This window comes from Babylonia areolata, chromosome 10 (assembly GCF_041734735.1).
Source record: "Babylonia areolata isolate BAREFJ2019XMU chromosome 10, ASM4173473v1, whole genome shotgun sequence".
NCBI lineage: Eukaryota > Metazoa > Mollusca > Gastropoda > Neogastropoda > Buccinidae > Babylonia > Babylonia areolata.
The window spans coordinates 35,495,831-35,515,830 of NC_134885.1; the positions used below are offsets into that span (position 1 = coordinate 35,495,831).

The 20,000-nt window shown below is 41.5% G+C and overlaps 1 protein-coding gene across 1 annotated transcript in view; it reads left to right on the forward strand.

The window, feature by feature from the left end:
- LOC143286342 (uncharacterized) overlaps window positions 1-20,000 on the forward strand; it is a 62,910-nt gene that overhangs the window by 33,516 nt on the left and 9,394 nt on the right. The window contains exons 2-4 of the mRNA XM_076593884.1: window positions 19-72; window positions 3,507-3,764; window positions 13,532-14,644. Of these exons, the coding sequence (XP_076449999.1) occupies window positions 19-72; window positions 3,507-3,764; window positions 13,532-14,644 (1,425 nt within the window). The remainder of the gene's footprint in view (window positions 1-18; window positions 73-3,506; window positions 3,765-13,531; window positions 14,645-20,000) is intronic.

Genomic DNA, 20,000 nt, shown 5'->3' on the forward strand with positions numbered 1-20,000 from the left:
GTGTGTGTGTGTCTGCAGGTTCCATTTACACGTGTCTGCTGTCGCTGAGTTTAACCATGGGATCAGTGCACGGTAAAGTATTACACGTGCTGTGCTGTGCTGTGCTGTGCTGTGCTGTGTGCTTTTGCTTCTTCGCTTTGGACGTTCACTTTCACTGTGTCGTGGTGGGTGGTGGGGCTGAGGGGACTCCGCTAGTCAAGTTGTCAGCTGTGGGAGGTTGGGAGTTGATGGCGGTAGGGGTGCGGGGGGGGGGGGGGAGGAGAGGGAGAGGCTGGGAGGGTGTGGGTGGGTGGGTGGGGGGGGGGGAAGGGGAGAGAGTTGTTATAGAAATGTTACTTGTCGTTATGATTTTTTAGGTGTGGCTTTTTTTTTTTTTTTTTTTTTTTTTTTTTTCTTTTTTTTTGCTTTTTTTGCTTTTTTTTTCTTCTCTTTTGTGGGGTGGGGTGCGGGTATATTTTACTCATGTGGTGGAAGCACTGTTGTATTTTGATGAAAAGGCTGCAATAGAAATAAACTGCTGGTAGCAGCAGCAGTAGTAGCAGTAGTAGTAATAGTAGTTGTTGTTGTTGTTGTTGTAGCAGTAGCAGCAGCAGTATTAGTAGTAGTAGTAGTAGTATTGTCATAATGATAATAAGGATTGTTATTCTATTATCACCATCATCATCATCATCATTATTATATTATTATTGTCATTATCATCATCATTATTGTTATTATTATTATTGTTGTTGTTGCTCTTGTTTTTGTTGTTGTTAAAAAAAATGTTAAAAGAAAAACCCACGAACACAAAAGAACATTGGCCCAAAGATAGTACAGGCTTGTGAGGATCATTTTTGTGCTGTAATTTCCGTATTCAGTCATTCGGATGAGACGATAAACCGAGGTCCCGTGTGCAGCATGCACTTAGCGCACGTAAAAGAACCCACGGCAACAAAACGGTTGTTCCTGGCAAAATTCTGTAGAAAAATCCACTTCGATAGGAAAACCAAATAATACTGCACGCAGGAAAAAATACAAAAAATGGGTGGCGCTATAGTGTAGCGACACGCTCTCCCTGGGGGAGCAGCCCGAATTTCACACAGAGAAATCTGTTGTGATAAAAAGAAATACAAATACAAATATTCTAACATGTCACCATGCAAGTTTCAACGTATCACTTTCTTTATCATTTTTATGTTAACCCTCTTTATGTATAAACACATTGTTTGTGCATTAACATCATCATGGGAATTTCTATAATGCGGTTGTGATTTTTTCTTTAGTGTGTTTCTTTTTTTTTTAATGTCATATTTTACTCGTGTAATGTGCCTTGAGCATCATTGTATTTTAATGAAAAGCGCCATAGAAATAAACTATCATTATCATTATTATTATCATTAGTAGTAGTAGTAGTAGTATCATTATTATCATTATAATTATTATTATTATCATTAGTAGTAGTAGTAGTATCATTATTATCATTATCATTATTATTATCATTAGTAGTAGTAGTATCATTATTATCATTATCATTGTTATTATCATTAGTAGTAGTAGTATCATTATTATCATTATCATTATTATTATCATTAGTAGTAGTAGTATCATTATTATCATTATCATTATTCTCTTCTATTGATTTTTTCCGCTCTTCTGCTCGCCCTCCTCCTCTTCCTCCTCCTCTTCCTCCCCCTCCTCCTCTCCCTCTTCCTCCGACGACAAGCATCTTTTCACCATCCTCCACTCTATTAATAGGCTGTCTTTCTTTATGTACGTGCTTTGTTTTCAAATGCTGTTCCAATGAAGACATTTTGATTAATTAATAAAATCAATTAATAAAACAGCAGTATTCTATCTGTGAGAAAAAAAAGATAAGAAAAGGGGAAAAGAAAAAAACAACAACAGTAATTGTTGTTTTTTTTAAACGGCAGTGAATAATGTCCCATTTCAAAACAAGTCGCATGTCCGCTTCAACATTCCAAACTGATATTTTTGTTTTGTTGTTCCCTTGTTTAGTCAGCTGTTGATTTACGAAATCAAATCCCTGGTTATCTTAAAAACAAATGTATTAAATTATCCTTAAAACAAAAGCATTAAAAAGCACATTTAAAGACCAAAAACCCTGGTCATCATTCTTCCAACAACAACAAAAAAACAAAAAAAACTATAAAAGAAATAAAATAAACATGTTGTTTAATACTGACCAAAAATCAAAATCTTTGTTTATCTTTATATATATTCTTGTGAAATGTTCCGTCTTTGCATGTTTGTTGTCGAGAACAGGTAGAAGTCATTATCGTAAAAATGGAAACTGAAGATGTTTAATTCGAGATTTGTTATATACCTTCTATTCATTTTTTGAGGGTTTTTTTTTATTTTTTTATTGTTCTTTGTTGTTGTTGTTGTTTGTTGTTCTTTGTTTGGTTGTTGTTTTTGTTGTTTTTTTGTGTGTGTTTTTGTTGTTGTTGTTTGTTGTTGTTGTTGTTTTGTTGTTGTTGTTTTTTTTTGGGGGGGTAGGGGGTTAGTAGAGGGAGAAGGAGGGGCGGGGGGGGGGGAGGGGATTAAAGAGATGAGCGTGTTTCATCCATTCAGAATATCGAGCGCATTTTCTTTGGTTTGTGTCTGGGGGGGCGGGGCGGGGGGGGGGATGCTTTTACACGAACGCGCGTGTGCGCGTGTGCCCTCCGTATAGGTAATCACCATGGTTTTGTTGTTTCATATCTTCGGATCTGAAACGTTCGACCACTGTTTTTGTTTGTTTGTTTGTTTGTTTTTTGTTTGGTTTTTTGTTTGTTTGTTGTTGTTTTTTTGCCTTTTCGTTCTTGGAATCGTTTAGTGGTTTTCATGTGTCTCGGGACCTGGGGGATAAAAGGTTTCAATGTGTCCATTTTCTCATGAATAAAACATTTGTGTCCGTATTATCGTTTAGGGTGGTTGTTGTTGTTGTTTTTCATATTCGTGGAGACTTTCCGCTCCAAATGGAATTCCAGACATTCGGTCGGTCGCCGCTTTGCGATTGAAGAAAGAAAACGAAACACAAACTAGGTAAATGGGTTAAGCAAAATGAATAGATAGATAAATGAATAAATAGGCTCGAATGTGTGTGCGTATATATATATATATATATTCGTTCAACATAGCAATGAAGGGAAACAAGTGCAGGTAACAACTGGGGGGTAAAAAATCCTCCCGTTATTTCAAAATAATATATATATACCTCTCTTTCTTTCTCTCTCTCTCTCTCTCGCATTCTCTCTCTCTCTGTATATATATATATATATATATATTTCAGTGTCATCAGTGTGTGTGTGGAGGGGGGGTCTGTGTGTGTGTGTGTGTCTGTCTGTGTGTCTGTCTGTGTGTATGTTTGTGTGTGTGTCTGTGTGTCTGTGTGTCTGTGTATCTCTGTGTGTTGTCAGTGTCGGTTTTTGTTTGTTTCTTTTTTTTCTTTTTTCTTTACCACGAAAATGTATGGGAAATGACAAAAAGAACAAAAACAATTGCGTGTTGTTGTTGTTGGTTTTCAGTGGTTCCCAGTACCTGTGGCTATGAATTCTTCCTCCCCCCTCTCCCTCGGCCCTCAGCCTCATCACCTCCCTTGGATCTGGCGGGGTGGGTGGAGGTGGTGGCGTGCCGAGACGCCAGCCTTCCGCCCGTCTCGGTGACCCTGACCATCTACACAGTTTCCGGTGACGTAGTTCACACGGTGTCAGTCCTGTCCAACTTGACAGCGCGAGTGGAGACTTCGTCTTTGCTGGAGAAAGGGGAGAAAACCAATGGCACGGGTAAATATTTTTTTTTTCTTTTTTCTTTTTTTTTCTTTTTTTTTTTTTTTAGTATCAGTATCAGTATCAGTAGCTCAAGGAGGCGTCACTGCGTTCGGTCAAATCCATATACGCTACACCACATCTGCCAAGCAATGCCTGACCAGCAGCGTAACCCAACGCGCTTAGTCAGGCCTTGAGAAAAAAAATAAATAAATAAAATAAAAATAAAAAATAAAAATAAAAAAAATAAAAAATATATATATATAAGCGTACATACATAAATAAATAAATAATAATTATGATGGGGGAAAAAAAGATAGTAGTAATGAAAATAATGATAAAATAATAATAATAATAATAAATAAATAATTAAATAAATAAGACAACAATGATGATAAATAAGACAACAATGATGATAATTTTTTTTAATGATGTGTGATTGTAAATTGTGTCCGATTATAAGACCATCAGAACAGCGGTGGACGCAGCTGCTGTCCCTGACTTAATTAACTGGGCGAGATGCGAACACATCAGCAGACTGCGCCCCATCTCCCATACCAACCAACGGGCACATACATCGGCAGCCCAGTTAAATTGTGCCCGACAGCAACCTCCCACAAAGCGACGATTTTCATCAACATACTGATGTTGGTCGTCAAGTTGAAGAAGAAGAAGAAGAAGAAGAAGAAGAAGAAGAAGAAGAAGAAGAAGAAGAAGAAGAAGAAGAAGAAGAAGAAGAAGAAGGAGGAGGAGGAGGAGGAGGAGGAGCAGAAGCAGAAGCAGAATCTGATTATAATGAGAGTGTCTTGCTCTCCAGTTAAATTCCCACTCTCACGGTCAAGAAAGTTTTAGGACAGTCGGCGTTGGGATGGGGCCCTCAAAAGACATCTAGCTGTACCAGTGCTGCAGGACTACAAGCCAGTGCTATCTTGCCTCGTGGTTTTAAGAGTTATGGTTCCTGCACAAAAAGACTTATGCTGTAAATTAGTTCTAAGTGCAGTGGGAGAAACCATTAGGTGTATAATGTTTGAAGGGAAGGAAGGAATGAACGAGGATATTGTATTATTTTGAAACACTCTTTTGTCACAACTGATTTCTCTGTGTGAAATTTCGGACCGCTGTCTCCTGGTGTCGCCACTGTGCAACGCCACTCATACATTTTCTGTCTGTGTCAAAGTGTATTAATTTTGTTTCACTATCAAAGTAGGGGTTTTTTTCCTACAGGATTTTGCTACCAAAAAAAAAATCTTTCTGTTGCCGTGGTTTATTTTGCCTGTACCAAGTACATGGTACCCACGGTACATCGGATTTGTCATCACATCCGAACAACTATCATCCAGACCACCGCTTAAGGTCCAGTAGATGATGGGGAGGTGGGGGATGGGGAGATAAAAATCCCGTTCCGTAATTAAAGGTCTCGAACCCATGGCATCCTAGTCATATGCATTACCACTAAACCACCGCACCACTGGACATGACCCGGGCGCAACAGCCGAATGGTTAAAGTGTTGGACTTTCAATCTGAGGGACCCGGGTTCGATTCTCGGTAACGGCGCATGGTGGGTATAGGATAGAGATTTTTTTTTTTTTTTTTTTTTACCGATCTCCCAGGTCAACATATTTGAAGACCTACTAGTGGCTAAACACCCTCTACTTGTGTTTTCGCACGCAGAAGATCACGTTTCAAGTTTTAATTATCCTTTCACTCCTATTGGAGTATGGAGATTTACTGCAAAATAATCTTTTCATGCCCAGAACAAACATTTCCAAATACACAACAATGTCACATAAAAGTTGAGAAAACACAAATGTCTTTTAACTCCAAAAGTGTAGCTAGGCAACATTTGCGAATCTAATCATCTTACTTACAGTTAAAATGACTTTTTTTTTGCCTCCTTTGGGCATATTACAAAAATTAAAAACCGATTTTGGAGACAAATATTTTTAGGAACATATCTATTTCAAATACGCACCTTAAAAATCCTGTAATTCATGTCAGTGTTCGGTGGGTTGTGGAGACACGGAAATACCCAGCATGCATCTGCTACGACAGAGTCATCGGCAATCGATATTGGTCGTGTAACGGAAAGAAAGAAAGAAAGAAAGAAAGGACCTGTTTCCAGCGGACAGAATGAATTATTTCTCAGCTTTTCGCGGTATGCATTATGATCGTAATAACCACAGCCAGGCGCGCGCGTATCGATGTTAGAGCAGAATAAACATGAACAAAACCATAGCCAATGTTGTATTGTGTTGTATTGCATTGCATTGTATTGTACTTAATACTTTTTCTTTTTTTTTTTTTTTAAATTGTCACAGCTGATTTCTGTGTGAGAAATTCGGGCTGCTCTCACCCAAGGGAGAGCGTTTCAATTCACCACAGTGAAGCGCCAGATATGTTGTTGTTTTTTTTAATGGTTTCTTTGTGCAAGGATTTTAGAAAATAACTATGATACATATCATAACATTATTATTTTTTTTTGAAACCAGAACATGATTTTGCTCTTAATGTAATATGTATGCTTAATAAACATATACACACACGTGCGCGCACGCGCGCACACACACACACACACACACACACACACACACACACACACACATACATACATACATACATACATACATACATACACACACACGCACGCACACACACACAGACATACCCCCAACGTCCACCCCCACGCCCTCCACCCCACCCCCACCCCAAACGCCCCACACACAATAAAATGGAGAGAGTGAGGGGTTGGGGGGGGTTAGGAGTCAGTAAAGACTAGCCCAGAATGGACCCACCCAATCCCAACTCCTCCTTTCATTGTCAACGGCATGATTAAAGCCATAGAAAGGGGGAGGGGGGGGGGGTATTCTTCAAACAGAGGTGGGTCCATCTTGACCAGTCACAAATTGATCCCGTGGGGGCTGGGGTTGGGGGTGGGGGTGGATACTAGCCCACACAGAGAAATCTGTTGTGATAAAAAGAAATACAAATACAATTAACCCCGGGGTAAAATCCTGTAGGGGGGGGTGAGGGGGGTCGCATGGATACCCTGCATGCAGTGCATACTTCCTTTGTGGACAGAGGGGTTTCGTAAGGAAGGAAGAAAAGAGAGGGGGGAAAAAATACCGTGTGTCGTAAAGGAAAGGACAGGCAATGCATGTGTTAGAATCAATAGGACAGAAAAATACACCCGGGGGGTTGGGGTTCGGTGGGGGGTGGGGGGGGGGGTCTATTGAATGGGTCGATGGAGCGAGTCTGTTTGTCTCGCGGATGAAGAGTTAGGGGGAGAGAGACAGACAGACAGAGAAATCTGTTGTCAGTATGTGGAGGGGTAGCCCAGTGGATATGTTGCGGAGGAGGAGGACGAGGGGGGTGAAGACGACGACGACGACGACAAAGAAGAAGATGATGATGATGATGATGATGATGATGACGACGACGATGAAGAAGAAGAAGATGATGACGACGACGATGAAGAAGAAGAAGAAGAAGAATGTATTTATTTGCAGCACTGAATCACGCTTGGAGACAAATCTAAAGCGCATTCACACCCAACTATCACGTGCGTGTATAACTCTGAAAACAAATGGATGAAAGACAAAACACACACACACACACACACACACACACACACACACACACACACACACACACACACACACACACACACACACACACACACACACACACACACACACAGCCCGAATTTCACACAAAGAAATCTATTGTGATAAAAATTTTAAAAAAATACAAAACAGCAGAGGAGGCTGCAACTGCTGCCTCGACTATCTGGGCTAGAATATAATTTTGATTGTTTTTTGACTCACTTGTGTAAACAAAGTGAGTCTATGTTTTAACCCGGTGTTCGGTTGTGTGTGTGTGTGTGTGTGTGTGTGTGTGTGTGTGTCCGTGTCTCTGTGTGTCCGTGGTAAACTTTAACATTGACATTTTCTCTGCAAATACTTTGTCAGTTGACACCAAATTTGGCATAAAAATAGGAAAAATTCAGTTCTTTCCAGTCATCTTGTTTAAAACAATATTGCACCTCTGGGATGGGCACAAAAAAATAAACAATGAAGCCTAATTATATGCAAACTGCATTTACTGTTATATTTTTTTGTATTCTCTAAACTTGGCACTTTGACCTGTTATTCTGACACAACAACAAGAGGAGTCATTATTATCATTTTTTGTTCAAACAGGAACTTCTTTTGCTAAGCATGGAATTTTTATTTATTTTGCAAACGTTTTGGTGCAGATATTAGAAAAAGGAAATTACTCTGTAATTAATGCTAGGGGACATAATTTATCACAAGTGAGTCTTGAAGGCCTTGCCTCTCTTGTTTGTTTTTTTGTTGTTGTTTTTTTGTTTTTTTTGGTGGAGAGTGTCTTGCCCAAGTTACATCCCCCGCTGTCTCGGCCAGGAGGGTTTTAGGACAGTCGGCGTAAAGGAGGATGGTTACCCCCAAAAAGGCCAGCTCGCACTCAATCCAAACTGGACTAATTAATGGCCAGCGTTCTCTTGTTTTCAAACGTCTTTATGCCACTAGAGCACAGCATCCTCCAGCGAGAGCGGTCAAGGGCATTAGTTTCCCAGGAAGCGATGTCTCTGTCACAGGCTTTGAGGTTTGTCTTCAAGCGCTTGCAGGGTCTTCCAAGTTCACGGTGGCCTTCCTTCAGCTGGCCATAAAAAAGCATCTTCGGGATCCTGCTGTCTGTCATGCGGACAACGTGTCCTGTCCAGCGTAGCTGGCACTGGATCAGCAGGCTTTCGATGCTGGGCAGGCCGCTCCTCTCTCGGCCAGGAGGGTTTTAGGACAGTCGGCGTAAAGGAGGATGGTTACCCCAAAAAGGCCAGCTCGCACTCAATCCAAACTTGGACTACCATACCTTTGCTTCCGTTCAGTTGTGATGCAGAGGGGCTTTAGGGGTGTTTGTTTGTTTGTTTGTCACTAATGGCTAGCCCTGAACTAACCCCCTTCTGCTTTTTTTTTTTTTTAGCTTAGAAAGGGAATAATTTTCAACTGGTGGGGGTGGTTCGTGGGGGGTATCATTCTTGACTAGCAGCAAAATTACCTTAGGAGTCAATCATTCGTGACTAGCCCATTTTAACCGTGAGGTAAAATATATATATATTAAAAAGAAAAGACAGTAGGGAGTAAGTTTGGAATGTTATACCGGATCCAAGGATTAAAGATGGTCTGTTGACCAAGTGTCGGGTGTTTGTCTGATGGAAATAGCTTTTCCCCAAGTGTGAGGTGTTGTTCTATTGGAAATAGCTTCCCCCAACTATGTGATGCTGGTCTGTTGGGGAAAAAAAAGCTTTCCCTAGTGTGAGGTGTTGTTATACTGGAAATATCTTTTCCTAAGTATGAGGTGTTGGTCTTTTGGAAATAGCTTTCCCTTGTGTGAGGTGTTGTTATACTGGAAATATCTTTTCCCAAGTATGAGGTGTTAGTCTTTTGGAAATAGCTTTCCCTAGTGTGAGGTGTTGGTATACTGTAAATATCTTTTCCTAAGTGTGAGGTGTTGGTCTTTTGGAAATAGCTTTCCCTAGTGTGAGGTGTTGTTGTACTGGAAATATCTTTTCCTAAGTGTGAGGTGTTGGTCTGCTTGAAATAGCTTTCTTAAGTGTGTGGTGGTTGTCTGTTGGAAATAACTTTTCAAATGTGGAGTGTTGATTTGTTGGAAACAGCTTTCCCAAGTGTGGGTTGTTCGTCTGTTGGAAATAGCTCTTTTTTTTCAAAATGTGTGGTGTTGGTCTGCTAAAAAAAAAAAGTAGCTTTTTTTCTCCAAGTGTGAGTTGCTGGTCTGTTAAAAATAGCTTTTTCTCCAAGCGTGGGGTGTTAGCCTTGGAAATAGCTTTTTATCCAAGTGTGTGGTGTTGGTCTGCTAAAAATAGCTTTTTTCTCCAAGAGTGGGTTGCTGGTCTGTTGAAAATGGCTTTCTCCTGTTAATAGCACAGTAGTACAATTAATAGTTCATTTCGTTACCGTCAAGGAGCATGTAGAAAGCGGGGTCTAATACAATCAGAACAATAATGGCAACAACATTGGAACGTAGCTCAAGTGGATGAAAACCAATCGCAAAAGGTCTGACGCCCAACATGATGGAGTCTCCTGTCGGTCCGACGGATGAGTAGGCAGGCAGGCTTATCTGTCGGTGTGTGTCCTCATATGGGAAAAGAGGCCGATTCTGGATGCGCAGCACTTCCCACAGGTGTTGCAAGGGAAAACATCTCCAGAAGTTGAGCCCTGCTTCCTTCGCTCACGCTTCTCCTTAATGGCCAGCGTTCTCTTCTTTTCAAATGTCTTTATGCCACTAGAGCACAGCATCCTCCAGCGAGAGCGGTCAAGGGCATCAGTTTCCCAGGAAGCGATGTCTCTGTCACAGGCTTTGAGGTTTGTCTTCAAGCGCTTGCAGGGTCTTCTAAGTTCACGGTGACCTTCCTTCAGCTGGCCGTACAAAAGCATCTTCGGGATCCTGCTGTCTGTCATGCGGACAACGTGTCCTGTCCAGCGTAGCTGGCACTGGATCAGCAGGCTTTCGATGCTGGGCAGGCCGCTCCTCTCTAGGACCTGGAAGTTGAGACCCTGTCTTGCCACTTTATGCCGAGGATCTTTCGTAGGCATCTCTGGTGAAATTGCTCAAGTTGTTGAATGTGACGGCGATACGTCGTCCATATTTCACAGCAGTACAACAAACAACATAAAACACATTATTTTTACAAAAGAACAGTAACAAACATTATGAACAATCAGATGAAAAGGCCTGATATAAAGCCGCCAAAACAAAAAAAACTAACATTTTCTCTACAAACTCTGTCTCGCTGCAGATCAGTACAAATAAATTATATGAAGGGCACTAATTTCGACAAAAGGTTTTATTTCTTGTGACAACAAAATAATTGCAGAAATTGTAATTGGTTTAACACAGTCATGCAGGAAGCGTTCTCTTCCTCATGTCATGAAAATATGTACATACACACATGCATATGAAATTCATCTCCAATTTCGCGAATGTTACATTTATTTAGAAAAAAAAAACGTTCAGATCTAGGTACGTTCATAAAACAGTCACGCTGGACAGGTAAGTTATTATTTGTCATTTTAAATTTAGCAAAGCTAATCATCTGGTTTTGAGGTAATGATCTTATATAATTCTTAGTAACAAAATGTGTTTTTAAACATTCTTTGATATAAGTATATATATCTTTTTGGTTAAAATCCACTGACCAAAGGTCAGATAAGATAAGAGTGGAATTACTCGATTATCTCATGAGAAGAAATTACACTAGATGTGAGCACACACACACACACACACACACACACAAGCACTACTTTGAAAGAAAAACAAACAAAACAAGCTTATAAAAGCATCTCACATATTCACTTTAAGAAATTGTGACTAATAGATTTGATGAAAAGACATCGCACACATGTTGAACATTCGTTCTGCACATTGTCGTGTATTTTCAGCTTGACAATCTTACAATAGATTACTTTATAAACTGAAAATAAAAAGTACATTCTATTATGCGCGCACTTTCGCACATAGTCACATGCAAACACCCAGACAGACAGACAAACAAGTAAGCGCGGACGCAGCACATGCGGCGCGGATCTTGTAAGCTTACATTCACTTTTTTTTTCTTTGGTGCCCCTTCTTCCCAAAGAGCTCAGTGGTGGGTGGTGTAGATTCTAGTCTTTTTTTTTCTTCTTTTTTTTTAATGTTCCCGGACTTTCTTGGGTCGACCACCGTTTTATTTTGTATATGAATTCATTATAACAATTCAGAGTAGATGGAAAAGAAAGGGGGAAAAAACAAAGAAAGAAAAAAAAAAGAATACAGTGTACATTAACAATAACATCGTCGTCATAATTCATTAATCTTATAATACGTATATTGTTCTATCAGTTTGGTCAAGGTGGACACATTTTCATCATGTGTAACAGTGCAGTTTTATAACATATAATAGACATTATATGTAGCATCGGCACAGAGTTATGGACACTTTGCTTAGCTAACGTAATGTGGAAAGAACACAACCCACACATGGGATATCTTATATATGAACACATTTCCTCTAGTTTTCTATAGATTCTAGTCTTTTTGGTCGAATCTATGAACTGAAACCCTTCATTTGTAGCGTTCCAGGCACTTTTTAAAGATTTTGTGGCAACAAAAATTAGGTTGTTTCTGGAAGAAGAAAACAAAATCAATGTGAAAAAAGAAAGAACGCTTCGACAGATAAACAAACAGCGAAGTATAAAGAGAGACAGCAACAACAACAAAAAGAAAGAAAAGAAAAAAAAACATGAAGGAAGAGGAAAAGAAAAGAAAGGTGGAGAATAAAAGAGACAGAGACTACACACAGAGAGAGACAGAGATACAGAGAGAGAGACACAGAGACAGAAAGAGACACAGAGACAGAGGGAAAGAGAGAGAGACAGACAGACAGACAGACAAAGACACAGAGAGAGAGAGTGGAGCGGAGGGAAGTAAGAAAAGGAAAAGAAAGAAGAACGTGTGTGTGTTTGTGTGTGTGTGTGTGTGTGTGTGTGTGTGTGTGTGTGTGCGTGCGCGCGCGCGTGCTCTTTCGTGCGTGTTTCATTGCTTCCTGTTGATTTGATTATTTCTTCCGGCGTTGTTGTCGCTGTTTCTTCTTTTTCTCTTTCTTCTTTCTTTCTTTCTTTTTTTTTTTTTTTCTTGTCTTTCTTTCGTATTGACTTTCTCAGACACTTGTAAGGAAGGAAATGACAAAGACGAACAAACAAAATAGAATCTCCAATCGGGGTCCAGGCTTTTTTGGCTCTTCAACGGGCTTGATGAATTAGGAACAGGAAACAAACAGAAGAGAAAAAAAAAACCCAGCTGATGCTGATGACAGCAACATGCAAACAAACAAACAAAACAAACAATATAACAAACAAACAAACAAACCAAAAAAGCAAACAGCAGTGCACCCAAACACTGACCAACGCGCATGTAGCTCGATCACCAACACACACGACTCACACAGGTAATCGCGCATGCGCGCACCCTCTCTCTTCCCACCCCCCGCTCACCCCACCCCCCACCCCCCGACCTCCATCTCCCCCTCTCTCTCTCTCTCTCTCTCTCACACACACACACACACACACACACACATACATACATACATACATACACACACACGCGCAGAGCAAACAGAGGAAGACGGACAATCAGACAGACAGACAGACATTGTGAGAGCCAGACAGACATAAAGACAGGGACACAGAGAGAGAGGGAGAGACAGACAGACAGACAGAGATTTCGCGTGCACCAAAATCTCAGCATATTTTTTTGATTCTTTTGTGTTTTGCTTTCCTGTTTGACAGCGCGTGTCTGGATGTGTGTGTGTGTGCATGCGCGCGCGCGCGCGCGTGTGTGTGTGTGTGTGTGTGTGTGTCTGTCTGTCTGTGTGTTTGCTTGCGTGTAGTTTCTCTTCTTGCTTTATAGTAAAGGGAATAAGCTTAAGAAAAAAAAACCGATAATTCTGTATATTTATATTTGCTTTATTATCATAATCTTCCTTTGTTGAATATACATATCATCAGCATGTTTTGTCGATAATGATAATGATAATAATTTTGATAATGACATAAGCCTAAGGAATAACCATTCTGTATTATCATGATTTCTCTATTACAATCGCCTCTAGTTTCTTAAATATTCATTGACCAATTCTTCTTTTTGTCATAATAAAATAACAATCCCATTGTTTTGTTTGTTTTTGTTTTTTTTCTCTTCCTTCACTTTCCAGGACATCGCATTTCCGCCTCCCAGAAAGCGTCGGCCTATATGCACGCCCACCATAGCGGAAGTGACGTCATGACGCTCATTCCTCTCGACGCCCTGTCCACCGATTACCTCATCCCGGATCTACGTACTTCCGGATCGGAAAGGGAAAAGCAACACGTCGTTTTCTACAGCGTTTACAGCCGAACGAACGTGACGGTAACAAAGACGCTGTTTTCCGAGAGGGATCACCAACAGGGAGCAGGAGCAGGGAACAATAAGAACGACACCAAACTTCACCACACAAGCAGCAGCGGCAGCAGCGAAGAAGGGACAGTTAACAGCGGGAACGGCGCTCCGAACAAAAACGGCAACTTCTCCGTGAAAAGCCTCAGTGACTCTGAGGTCAGCACGACAGCGACGGATGCAAAAAACTCCGACGAAGACACGACGTTGGCGCCGTCATTAGCGCCATCGTCGTCGTCGTCAACTTCATCGTCGTCTTCGTCATCGACGACTACCGTCAAAGCCACGCCTAGCAGCAACGTCCAAGGTAATGATGATGATGATGATGATGATGATAACGTCGGCGATAATAAGAAGAGTGCTGACAGCAACGACGACAAAACTCCCACCACCACTGCCACCCCTAGCAGTAGCAACAGCAGCAACAGTGGCGACAGCAGCAGCAGCAGCATCTACAACACGGTTCAGTCCATCTCCGACAGCGTTTTTTTCTTATCGTCCGCTCTGCAGACGAAGACTGTCACTGTGGAGAAGGGTTCCAGTGTGTCCCTCCGCTCGGACAAGCCTCTAGGGGTGGTGGTAGTGATGGTCGTGGAGGAGGAGGAGGAGGAGGAGGAGGAGGAGGGGTCTTCAGCCACCACCACAACCTCCACCACACCTCCAGCAACACCACCACCACCACCACCATCATCATCATCATCATCATCGCCATCATCGTCGTCCTCCTTGCTGTCATCGTCATCGTCACAGGATGAGGCTGGATCCGTCGTCGGCGGAGATGAACTGAGGACGGGGGTGGCTATGGAAATGATACCACCGGCCGCCACCTTTGGGAAATGGTTCTACCTCCCTCTGCACGGGAACGTGTCCAGCGCCAAGTTTGTGGTGTCCGGTGAGTGGTGTAGAGTTCGTCTGGCTGTGTCTTGGCTGGTCGATCTGATCTGTCTGTCTCTGTGTGTCTGTGTGTCTGTCGGTTGGTTGGTTGCGTGGGTGGGTGGGTGGGTGGGTTGGTGGTTGTGCTGGTGGCTTGAAGATTGTTTTGCTGGTTGGTATGTTGGTTGGTTGACCAGTTCGCTGGTTGGTTGGTTGGTGCTGGGTTGACGGCTAACTTAACTGGACATTGACAAAATTATACACTGACATTGCTGTGAATTGACGGCGAAGTGAGTGTTGTTGGCACTCATTCTGATAGAGTCCAGTTTCTCTTTTTAGATACTTTTTTGTTGCATTTCAGTTGGTTTTTTTGTGTTTTTTGGTTTTGTTTTGCATTGTTTTGCATTTCACGTTGAAAACATTTCGCTATAACTTCTGATGGAAGAATTGTTTCATGAAATTGTTTCTGTTTCATTATTATGCTCTGTCTCTGTCTCTGTCTCTGTCTCTGTCTCTCTCTCTCTCTCTCTCTCTCTCTCTCTCTCTCACTCACTCATATACACACACACCAACATACACGCGCACGTGCGCGTACACTTACACAAACGCACACGCACACGCACGAACGCACACACAACACACACACACACACACACACACACAGAGAGAGAGAGAGAGAGAGAGAGAGAGAGAGAGAGAAATAGACAGACAGACACACAGACAGAAAGAAAGAAATACGGAGACAGAAACACACCAGAGAGAGAGAGAGAGAGACACACACACACACACACACACACACACACACACACACACACACACACACACACACAGGGACAGACAGACAGTCACTGAGTGAAAGAGAGCGAGACAGAACGAACGAAGGAACGCACGGACGAACAAACCTTTTTTTTTTTTTTTTTAAATGGTGGAAGTGGAATAAGCATGCATATGCTTTAACCTCCAGTCATTTAAGAGTGCAAAATTCCCTTTTGGTATATAAAAACACACACACAAAAAAAAACCCATAGTGTCTAAAAATAGATGCGGATTAACACTGTGATGTGCAGAAAATACGGCCTATCTTACCACGGAAAATGAACAACAGTAGGTTCGTGGATAACGGATCCATGGTATGATCTGCGTCGCCTTTCAATTTGTATTTGTATTTGTATTCCTTTTTATCACAACAGATTTCTCTGTGTGAAATTCGGGCTGCTCTCCCCAGGGAGAGCGCGTCGCTACACCCTTATATATATATATTTTTTTTCCTGCGTGCAGTTTTATTTGTTTATACTATCGAAGTGGATTTTTCTACAGAATTTTGCCAGGGACAACCCTTTTGTTGCCGTGGGTTCTTTTACGTGCGCTGAGTGCATGCTGCACACGGGACCTCGGTTTATCGTCTCATCCGAATGACTAGCGTCCAGACCACCACTCAAGGTCTAGTGGAGGGGGAGAAAATATCGGTGGCTGAGCCGTGATTCGAACCAGCGCCTTCAGATTCTCTCGCCTCCTAGGCGGACGCGTTACCTCTAGGCCATCACTCCCAATGACGTGGGTGCTCTATCTAGCTGGTGCTGAAATGCGACATTGATGGTGAAAGACAGACAGACAGAGAAAAGAAATGAAGCAGTAGAGGAAAAAAAAAAGGGGGGGGGGGGGCGCAGATCTCCATCATGAAGACAGCACCGTCATGGAAGAAGAAGAAGAAGAAGAGAAGCTCCATACAGCAAGAACCCCAACCCAAGAGGCAGGCGTCACCAGTGCCATACCCCCCCCCCCACCCACCCACCCACCCCCTGGGGGCCCCCTCCCCCCCTTCCCCCTCCCCCCCCTTACCCCCTCTCCCTCACCCCTCTTGGGAAGGACAGGTCCAATGGGAGTGTCTGGATAGGGCTGTCTGCTCCTCGTCATCTTGCCACGCGAGCCGCCTCTCTCTCTCTCTCTCTCTCTCTCTCTCTCGATATATATATATATATATATATATATATATAATATATATACATATATATATATATGTATATAGACAGCCAGTGTGGCAAGCTGATGAAGAGTAGGTCCTGTACAATACAATACAATCCAATACAATATATATATATATATATGTATGCATATATATATTATATATATATATATGTATGCATATATATATATATAATGCGTACACACACACACACACACACACACACACACACACACACACACACACACACACACACACACACACACACAATACAATACAATCCAATATAATATATATATGTATAATGCACACACACACACACACACACACACACACACACACACACACACACACACACACACACACACACACACACACATACATACATACATACAATACAATACAATCCAATATAATATATGTATATATAATGCACACACACACACACACACACACACACACACACACACACATTTTTTTTTTTCTCCTTAGGGTGGGAGACCTTTTGAAAGACGTCAGTTGCATTTCGTGTTTATCTGACCATACTGTTGATTTGATACAGCGGGGGTTGAAGACAGCTTTCACAAGTCTTTGGTGATTTCTTTTAGTTTGAGCGCGGTGGTTTATTTCTCGTGTAACCAGTTGCTATTATTAGCTTCCACGCTTTAACCTTCTGACTCCTTAATCTCGATCAAATGGGCTGGACGTGGCGTGAATTTGAAGGGCAGTCGCTTGTGCAGTTGATTTCGCCGAGTAAAAGTGGTGCAACCTCAAGAGGTAAAATCCTATAAAATAAAAAAATAAAAAAAAAAAAGAATGGTGACTGATATCCTAACCTGTAAGCTCGGTCTTAACTCACTCAGTACGGCAAGTCCTCTCTTCTCCTCTACACAGACCCCTCGGATGTCCAGTGGGTGTCTGAATGACCCAACCTTTAGCTTCCGTCGTCAGAATTGTGGTATTCTTTGTCAACATTCATCTCTTCAGTACAAGAGCCTTCCGCTTTTAATATTTTGATGGTGGTAATTGGGGTAAAACGCTGTTAACGTCGTCTCTTTCGCCGTTCGTATGGAGAGGGTTAACCCTTTCATCGCCAGTCAATTTAGAGTACAAAATTCCCATGTGGTATAAGCACAGAAAAGACAGTGACTACGATTAACTGGAGATTCTCCCTGCGATGAAAAGAAAATATGGCCTGTCCTATCACCGAACATTAAGAGCAGTAGGTTCATGGATAACAGACCAATGAATGGTCACCTTTCAGCGACATCCGTCCTCTACCACGCCTGTGCATAAATGCGAGCTTGGCGGTGAAAGGGTTAATTCAGTGAGGTCGCCGCCTTTCATGGGCGAGCACAGTCGTCAGCAGCATGGGGTTAAAGTTGTTAGTGCTGGGCAATGAGCAACTTGAAGATAGTTGGGGGGGGGGGGGGGGGTTTCGCACTCACAAAAACATACACACAGTCAGCTTCAGTTTCAGTTTCAGTAGCTCAAGGAGGCGTCACTGCGTTCGGACAAATCCATATACGCTACACCACATCTGCTAAGCAGATGCCTGACCAGCAGCGTAACCCAACGCGCTTAGTCAGGCCTTGAGAAAAAAAAGGTGAATAAATATTAGATAAGCTTACATAAATAAATAAATAATAATTATAATATAAAAAGGTAGTAGTAGTAATAATAATAATAATACAATAATAATAATAAATAAATAAATAAGACAACAATGATGATAAATAAGCAAATAAATGTAAAACATGAAGACACACATTCACACATACACCCACACATGCATAACAGATATGCACCAAACATGCAGTTTCACAGATATGAAAGCACAGTCAAATACATATAAACGTGAAGTCAGCAAGATGCGCAACAACAAGTACAACAGTACCTCTTATATGAACAACAACGAAAAAGGAAGACAAAAAAAACCAACCAACTAACTAATCAACAAGGAATGGACTTTTTTTTTTTTTTTTATTAGAAAGATAGGTAATTCTCCAGCAACCTCCATATACTATGAAAGCATAGTTTTTCTTTCCTGAAAGCTCGACTTGATCACCCACATAAAAAAATTGAAAACAAACAAGCAAACAACGGGGGGGGGGAAGCGTTTTCATTTACACAGAAAATTGATACGAAAGCCATGTTGCTGGTCAAGAAACGGAACAAAAAAAAAAAAGGATAACAAACGACAATAGCTGTGTTGCGTAATCGTTCATAACTAAAATGTTCCTGAAAACAAAAACAAAAATTAACAAGTGAACAAACTAAAACAAACAGCATCAAATTGCCACAAACTGGACAATAACAAACAAAAAAACTATACCCATCCGGAAACATGGTAATGGAGCGTCTCTAAATCTTCAGAATAACTTCCCTTCTTTCGCAAATGGCAGATACATTATTATCGATTTTGTCTCCCCGTTTTTTGTTGTTGTTGTTTTTTGTTGTTTCTCTCTCTCTCTCTCTCTTTTCTCATCTTCATTTGGGTTCCATTACAGTCCATCACGTGGCAGGAAATATTTATGGCCGACATCCCGCGTGAGAGTCCGGAATAAAACCCCAGTCCCAGAACGGATCCGAAGCTGAACATAAATTGCCGACATCTCTTCTGGTTTATTTAGGTGCCGGTCATGATTATTCTCGTGGTAAAACCGCCCTCTGGGGAATCTGGAAAATATTCGGCTGATGCTTTCTCTTCGTGTCTGTCTGTCTGTATCTATCTGTCTGTCTGTCTGTCTGTCTGTCTCTCCTTCTCTACCTCCTCCCGTCTTTTTCTGTCTTTGTTTCGTAGCACTTGTTTCTTTGTATGAATAGAACGGCCAACCCTGTTAGCCCCCGTATCCCCCCCCCCCCACCCACCCACCCACCTTAAACTCTACACACCCTTTGTCTGCTCCTTTCGTTTATGTGGATTCCGCCTTGATTTCTCTTCGATGCTGTGATGACAAACAATTTCCTCGGGTTTGTTGGTGTTTTGGTGGTGGTGGTGGTGGTGGTGGTTTTTTTTTTGTTTTTTGTTTGTTTGTTTTTTTGTTATTGTTTTGTTTTGTTTTTGTTTTTGTTTTTTGTTGGGTTTTTTTGTTGTTGTTGTTGTTTTGTTTTTGTTTTGTTTTTGTTTTTTTGTTTTGTTTTTTTTGGGGGGGTTGTCTGTCTGTAACTGTCTGTTTGTCCCTCTCATTTCAGCAGTTTCTCTCTTTTCATTTCCTTCACTTCCACGTCCTATCTATTTTGCATCAAAATACCCATTAGAGGGGGGATGCGGTGGTGTGGGGGTGGGGAATATTAATTAAATAAACAAATAAAAAGCATCCCATTTCTTTGATCACTTAATGCGTATGAATGATTATTTCGACGGGCGCAATAGCCGAGTGGTTAAAGCGTTGGACTGTCAATCTGAGGG